This window comes from Mustelus asterias, chromosome 8 (genome assembly GCF_964213995.1).
Source record: "Mustelus asterias chromosome 8, sMusAst1.hap1.1, whole genome shotgun sequence".
Classification (NCBI taxonomy): Eukaryota; Metazoa; Chordata; class Chondrichthyes; order Carcharhiniformes; family Triakidae; genus Mustelus; species Mustelus asterias.
Genome location: NC_135808.1, coordinates 24583632 through 24591075, shown reverse-complemented (window position 1 = coordinate 24591075; position 7444 = coordinate 24583632). Strand labels below are relative to the sequence as shown.

The following is a 7444-nucleotide window of genomic DNA, read 5'->3' as shown; positions in this document are numbered from 1 at the left end:
GAGTGACAGAGGGAGGGAGGACAGCGATCGGGGCTGGCCACAAGAGGGGGAAGGTCCGTCTGTCAGGGGGTAGGGTGTGGGAGAGGTCAGGGCTGTGGGGTGGGGGTTCAGGACTGTGGGGGAGATTGGGACTGCTGGCGGGAGATTGAGGTGGACTGGAGGGGTGGGGAGGATGGGCAATGTTGGCCCAGACACGTCCGGGGTGCCAGTGATCGGTCCATGGGGGAGTTGGAGGGGCAGCGATGTCAGGGTCGTGGGGCTGGCCAGCGAATGAGTTGTGATGTGGAGATGCCGGCGTTGGACTGGGGTAAACACAGTAAGAAGTTTAACAACACCAGGTTAAAGTCCAACAGGTTTATTTGGTAGCAAAAGCCAAATGAGTTGGCCAGCGAATGAGTTGGCCAGCGATCGGGAGGTTCGCAGTGCGGGGCTACTGCGCATGTGCCAATCTCGGCACTGAGAGATCGTGCATGCACAGTGGCCTGCTCAACACTCTGCTGCCGGCCTCTCCAGCGAGAATAGTCCCTGCCCACTGATTTTTAGCGAGATTCGCACTCGTGTACTCCGTGATGCAGAGTGTGGGAGATTCATTTCCAAAGTCCCACTGAAAAAATTGTGAATTCGACACTTTTTTTTTGGAGAATCTCATCCATGCTGCTGATTATATTCGGGTGATGACTAATAGGGATCTTGATGAATTCTCCTAATCCTGCTTCAGTGTGAGCCAACATTTCGAGTCTGGATCAGGTTCAGTGAGTGGGCAAAAATTTGGCGGGTGAAATATCCTGTCAGAAAATGTAAAGTTATTCATTTGGTACGAAGAATAAAGGAGCTGAATTTAATTTGAAGGGAGAAAGGAGCAGCACAGAAGAATGTCGGAGCCTTCATACATAAATCACAGAAAGCCAGCACGCCAATTCAGCAGATATGAGGGAAGATAAATGGAATGTTTGCCTTTATTTCAAAGGGAATGGAGTATAAAATAGGGAAGTCTTGCTAAAGACTAGTTACACCACATCTGGAATACTGTGAATATTTTTGGTCCCCTTATATAAGGAAAGATGTACTGGTGTTGAAGGCAGTCCAGAACATGTTCACTCGGTTGATCCCGGGTCTGAGGGATTTACATATGAGGAATAATGCAAACTGTATGGAGAACATAGACAGCTGCAAAGAGATTAGGACAAGTTAACCGGATGGGCTGCAAGGTGGCAGATGGGGTGTAACGGGGGTCAGTGTGGGGTTACACTTTGTCTCCTGCCAACACAATATGGCCTTCTGCGCATTCACACTGGCCCATACAGACATCACTCTGCTGAGCCCAGCCTGCCAGAAGGCCTTTAAATTGATACATGTCCATCCTTCAGGCCATTGACAAGGTACCACACAGTAGGTTATTGCATAAGGTTAAATCTCACGGCATCCAGGGTGAGGGAGCCAAATGGATACAAAATTGGCTTGATGACAGAAGACAGAGGGTAGTTGTAGAGGGTTGTTTTTCAAACTGGACGCCTGTGACCAGTGATGTGCCTCAGGGATCGGTGTTGGGTCCACTGTTATTTGTCATTTATATCAATGATTTGGATGAGAATTTAGTAGGCATGGTTAATAAGTTTGCAGATGACACCAAGATTGGTGGCATAGTGGACAGTGAAGAAGGTTATCTAGGATTGCAGCGGGATCTTGATCAATTGGGCCAGTGGGCTGATGATTGGCAGATGGAGTTTAATTTAGATAAATGCCAGTGATGCATTTTGGTCGATCGAACCAGGGCAGGACTTAGTCAGTTAATGGTAGGGCGTTGGGGAGAGTTACAGAACAAAGAGATCTGGGGGTACATGTTCATAGCTCCTTGAAAGTGAAGTCACAGGTGGACCTAGTGGTGAAAAGACATTCGGCATGCTTGGTTTCATCGGTCAGAATATTGAATACAGGAGTTGTGATGTCATAGAAATCAAAGAAATCCTACAGTGCAGAAGGAGGCCATTCGGCCCATCGATTCTGCACTGACCACAATCCCACCCAGGCCCTGCCCCCATATCCCTACATATTTACCCACTAATCCCTCTAACCTACACATCTCAGGACACTAAGGGGCAATTTTAGCATGGCCAATCAACCTAACCCGCACATCTTTGGACTTGCTAAAGTTCTACAAGACATTGGTAAGACCACACTTGGAATACTGTGTACAGTTCTGGTCACCCTATTATAGAAAGGATATTATTAAACTAGAAAGAGTGCAGAAGAGATTTACTCGGATGCTACCGGGACTTGATGTCCTTCCCTCTGTCACTGTATCAAATTTCTTTTAGCTGATTCTACCCGGCAACTCATGATGTCATCAGCTGTATTTACCTGATTGGACAATGTAATTGAGGCAGCTTGTTTGAGAAATTGTTTTCTGCCGGAGACTGATGACTCACTGAATCTCTTTATTCTGATTGGCTCCAAAATAGGATTGAGGCTCAGTGCAAACAGGAAAAGACAGAAGGAGTGAGTTGGGAAAATGGCCTTTCTTTGAAAAAGAGTTTCCTCCAAATGTTTCTCCCAACATGAGGGAAGCAACAATGATTGGACTGATAGAGTTGGTCCTTCTGTGTGGAGAGGTGTCTGCAGGTGAGCGATGTGGTGTGAGAGGGGCAATGCCAGGCTGGGTACTGGAGCATTAACCCTGGGTCAGTGAGTGATGGGGTGTGAGAGGAACAATATCTGACTGGGTACTGGGTCTGTAGAAGGAGCAAAATTGTAGATTGTGAGGGAAATAAGGGCAGGGACATGAGGCTGGAGAGTTAAGAGAGAGACCGAGAGAGGGAGGGTTTGGAGGAATACACCACGTGCATCAAGAAATCTAAACTTCCTGTGACAATAGCAACCTGTGAGCTGTGCAGGAAGGATCAAGAAGGTTCATGTCTCTGCCCTCACCAAAGTTGCTCCCAGTCCATCTCCCAGTCCACCCCCTAGATATTCTCCCACAGTTTCCTGTGGTGAATGAGTTAGAGGAAGAATCAGAGAATCCCGACAGTGCAGAAGGAACCCATTGAGTCTCCACCAACCCTCTGACAGAATATCTTAACCACACCCACGGAGAGAATGTGCAAACTCCACAGGGACAGTCACCCAAGGCCAGAATTGAAACTGGGTCCCTGGCGCTGTGAGGCAGCAGTGCTAACCTCACTTTTGTTGACAGCTCAAGGAATAGTGTTCACTTGATTTCACCACTTGAGCTTGAGAAGGCTGGTTAGGCTGCTTAGTGAACGGAAAGGCTCTTGGCAAGAATGGAATCCCAGCAGGAAAAGAGCCATCAATTCCCACACCTTTATGAGCAGCTCCCTCTGCTGGAAAATAGACTGAGTTCCATCACACTGTTTACAGAAAATATGCTGCAGAGAAGACTAATCGAGGAGCCTGCGACAACTACAGAGGCATCACACTCCTTATTTTCACAGGAAAGGCCACAGGCTAAGTCACAGATGTATCATTCCGGACTCGGACTGCTCAGTCTGCAGTTATATTCCTGAGTCACTCTGAGGGAAGGACATTCAAGCCCCACCCAGAGTAGAGTCTGAGTCCTCATCTCCCTTAGTGTTTTTTCCAAGGAGTGTTGAACATGGAGAGATACTGATTCCTCAGCTGGGGGAGGATTTTCGGTAACAATCAAATAGAGGTTTTGCTGCCGAAGTTTGACTGAATACCTGAGACCTCATCGGGTCCAGAAACGTTTCTAAGGGGAACGCCATTCCCAGTGAAGATTACTGTGCCAAAGCATGTGGTGGGTCCACCCTGCCAGTGAGACAGGTCATACCCAGATCCACCCTGCCAGTGAGACAGGTCATCCCCGGATACACACTGCCAGTGAGACAGCTCACACCCAGATCCACCCTGCCAGTGAGACAGGTCATCCCCGGATACACCCTGCCAGTGAGACAGCTCACACCCAGATCCACCCTGCCACTTTGACAGGTCATTCCCGGATACACCCTGCCAGTGAGACAGCTCACACCCAGATCCACCCTGCCACTTTGACAGGTCATCCCCGGAAACACCATGTCAGTGAGACAGGTCACACCCAGATCCACCCTGCCAGTGAGACAGGTCATCCCCGGATACACCCTGCCAGTGAGACAGATCATTCCCGGATACACGCTGCCAGTGAGACAGGTCATCCCCGGATACACGCTGCCAGTGAGACAGGTCATCCCTGGAAACAGCCTGCCACTGAGACAGGTCATCCCCGGGTTCACCCTGCCAGTGAGATAGGCCATAACCAGGGATGGGGAGGGTGGTTGCGACCTTTCACATCGTGTGTCACAGTGAGTATAACTCTGTCAGACTGTTGCTTCACCAGATTGTTGAAGAGTTCTCCAATTTTGACACAAATATCAGTGAGGTGGATTTTACCAGGTCAATGGGGCACAACGCTCTGGTTCTGGTGTTCACACCCTGATGTCTCTCTCTTTCTCTCTGGGTGTTGGTGTTTTGGGGTTCACACCCTGATGTCTCTCTCTCTCTCTCTGGGTGTTGGTGTTTTGGGGTTCACACCCTGATGTCTCTCTCTCTCTCTCTGGGTGTTGGGTTTTGGGGTTCACACCCTGATGTCTCTCTCTCTGGGTGTTGGTGTTTTGGGTTCACACCCTGATGTCTCTCACTCTCTGGGTGTTGGTATGTTGGGGTTCACACCCTGATGTCTCTCTCTCTCTGGGTGTTGGTGTTTTGGGGTTCACACCCTGATGTCTCTCTCTTTCTCTATATTTCAGGCTCTCACTCTCTCCGGTATTTCCTCACGGGAATGACTCCGATCCCGGGTTTCCCGGAGTTTGTGGTTGTCGGTTATGTGGACGATATCCAGTTTGTGACATATGACAGTGATCGGAAGGAGGTGATTCACCCGGAGCGGTGGATGGTGGAGGGCGATGGGTCTGAGTTTTGGGAGCAGAAGATGATGCTCGTACGGGAGGGGGAGATGCATTTCAAAACTAGTATTCCGACCCTCATGTCCCGGACCAACCAGACAGGAGGTGAGTCCTCACTCTGCCCCATATATAAAAGCAGAATACTGCGGATGCTGGAATCTGAATCCAAAACAGAAAATGCTGGAAAACCTCAGCAGGTCTGACAGCATCTGTGGAGAGAGAACAGAGCTAACCTTTCAGGTCTGGATGACACTTTGTCAGACCTGGCTCTCGGCGTCCAGCTTGTAATGAAGAGAAACCCAGAGTGGATCAGGAGCTGGGAGCCAGAGGCTGATTGGCTGCGATTGGAGATGTGACAGTAAATGCGATTGGCTGTGTGTGTGTGTGTGTGTGGAGGGATTATGTCCAAGTGAGACTGGCTCTGATTGGATGTGCATGTCGGACATGGGCCCGCTCTGTGTAACTGGCTCTGATTGGCAGTCTACTATCGAGTGGGAAGCGCCTCTCAGTGTAGCTGGATTTGATTCGCTGTTTCTACAGAGGGTGGGGCCAATCAGTGGGACTGGCTATGATTGGCTGTGGAGGTGGGATCTCCCATTGGGACTGGCACTGATTGGCTGTTTGTTTTTTCTGATCCACAGGGATCCATGTCTTCCAGATGATGACTGGCTGTGAACTGAGCGATGATGGGACCACAAGTGGATTCAACCAGTACGCGTGGAATGGACAAGATTTTATCAGCTTCGACAAGGATCACATGGTGTGGGTGACTCCGGTCCCCTGGGGGGAGAGCATCAAAAACATCTGGGATCAGGATGTCATCGTCAAAAGGCGATTTAAACATTACCTGGAGGGGGAGTGTATCGAATGGCTGAGGAAATATCTGAAATATGGACAAAAACTACTGAGAGTCGGTGAGTGAGGAGGGAGTGAGAGTCGGTGAGTGAGGGGGAGGGAGAGTCGGTGAGTGAGGGGGAGGGAGAGTCGGTGAGTGAGGGGGGAGTGAGAGTCGCTGAGTGAGGGGGGAGTGAGAGTCGGTGAGTGAGGGGGGAGTGAGAGTCGGTGAGTGAGGGGGAGGGAGAGTCGGTGAGTGAGGGGGGAGTGAGAGTCGGTGAGTGAGGGGGAGTGAGAGTCGGTGAGTGAGGGGGGAGTGAGAGTCGGTGAGTGAGGGGGGAGTGAGAGTCGGTGAGTGAGGGGGGAGTGAGAGTCGGTGAGTGAGGGGGGAGTGAGAGTCGGTGAGTGAGGGGGGGTGTGAGAATCGGTGAGTGAGGGGGGGGTGAGAGTCGGTGAAGGGGGTGATGCCGGGACTCTCTATCTCGAGGTTCCTGTACTGACTCCTCTTTCTTTCTCTCTCAGTTGCCCCCGTCGTGTCCTTTACCCGTCTGGGTGATTCTACCCGGCTGTCCTGTGCCGTCACCGGGTTTTACCCTCAACCCATCGAGGTGAATCTGTGGAGAGACGGAGTGGTGATTGATGAGACTCTGTCCAGTGGGATCTTACCCAATCCCGACAGCACCTACCAGATCCGGAAATGGGTCGAGTTTGATCCAGAGGACCAGGCCGAGTATTCCTGTCGGGTGGAACACAGCGGGGTGAAGGAGACACTGGTGGTGATTTACGGTAAGACTGTTTCTCACTGTTAGAGAGGACCCAGCCTCAGACCAGGATCACAGGAGGGGAGGGTCAGTGCTGAGCTGTCAGCCCAGATACAGAGAGAGGGAAATAAATATTAATTTTCCATGCATAATATACAATGGCCATTAGTGCAAATTAATTGTACGTCGAGGATTTGATATGAAACATGCCCCATTGAGTCCTGGGAAACTACAGAATGACAAGGCCCAGAGTAACCTGGGATATCACAGTATAATACAGTGTATCATGGGATATTACGGTAGTCATGATGTGGAGATGCCGGTGTTGGACTGGGGTAAACACAGTAAGAAGTCTCACAACACCAGGTTAAAGTCCAACAGGTTTATTTGGTAGCAGAAGCCACTTGCTTTCAGAGCACTGCTCCTTCGCCAGGTGAGTGGGAGTTCTGTTCACAAACAGGGCATATAAAGACAGAAACTCAATTTACAAAATAATGGTTGAAATGCGAGTCTTTACAGGTAATCAAATCTTAAAGGTACAGACAATTTGAGTGGAGAGAGTGTTAAGCACAGGTTAAAGGGATGTGTATTGTCTCCAGCCAGGACAGTTAATGAGATTTTGCAAGCCCAGGCAAGTCGTGGGGCTCACAGATAGTGTGACATGAACCCAAGGTCCCGGTTGAGGCCGTCCTCATGTGTGCGGAACTTGGCTATCAGTCTGTGCTCAGCAATTCTGCGTTGTCGTGTGTCGTGAAGGCCGCCTTGGAGAACGCTTACCCGAATATCAGAGGCAGAATGCCCGTGACTGCTGAAGTGTTCCCCAACAGGAAGAGAACACTCTTGCCTGGTGATTGTCGAGCGGTGTTCATTCATCTGTTGTCGCAGTGTCTGCATGGTTTCCCCAATGTACCATGCCTCGGGACATCCTTTCCTGCA

The 7444-nt window shown here is 50.1% G+C and overlaps 1 protein-coding gene across 2 annotated transcripts in view; it reads left to right on the top strand.

Annotated features, from left to right (window-relative positions):
• The first annotated feature begins 2476 nt into the window (after nucleotides 1-2476).
• LOC144496932 (class I histocompatibility antigen, F10 alpha chain-like) overlaps nucleotides 2477-7444 on the top strand; it is a 126365-nt gene continuing 121397 nt past the window's right edge. For both annotated transcript variants that reach the window (XR_013498474.1, XM_078217553.1), the window contains exons 1-4: nucleotides 2477-2619; nucleotides 4758-5018; nucleotides 5555-5827; nucleotides 6270-6533. Coding sequence is in view for 1 of the 2 variants with exons in the window: in XM_078217553.1 (XP_078073679.1) it covers nucleotides 2556-2619; nucleotides 4758-5018; nucleotides 5555-5827; nucleotides 6270-6533 (862 nt within the window). In the remaining variant the exon portion in view is untranslated. The remainder of the gene's footprint in view (nucleotides 2620-4757; nucleotides 5019-5554; nucleotides 5828-6269; nucleotides 6534-7444) is intronic.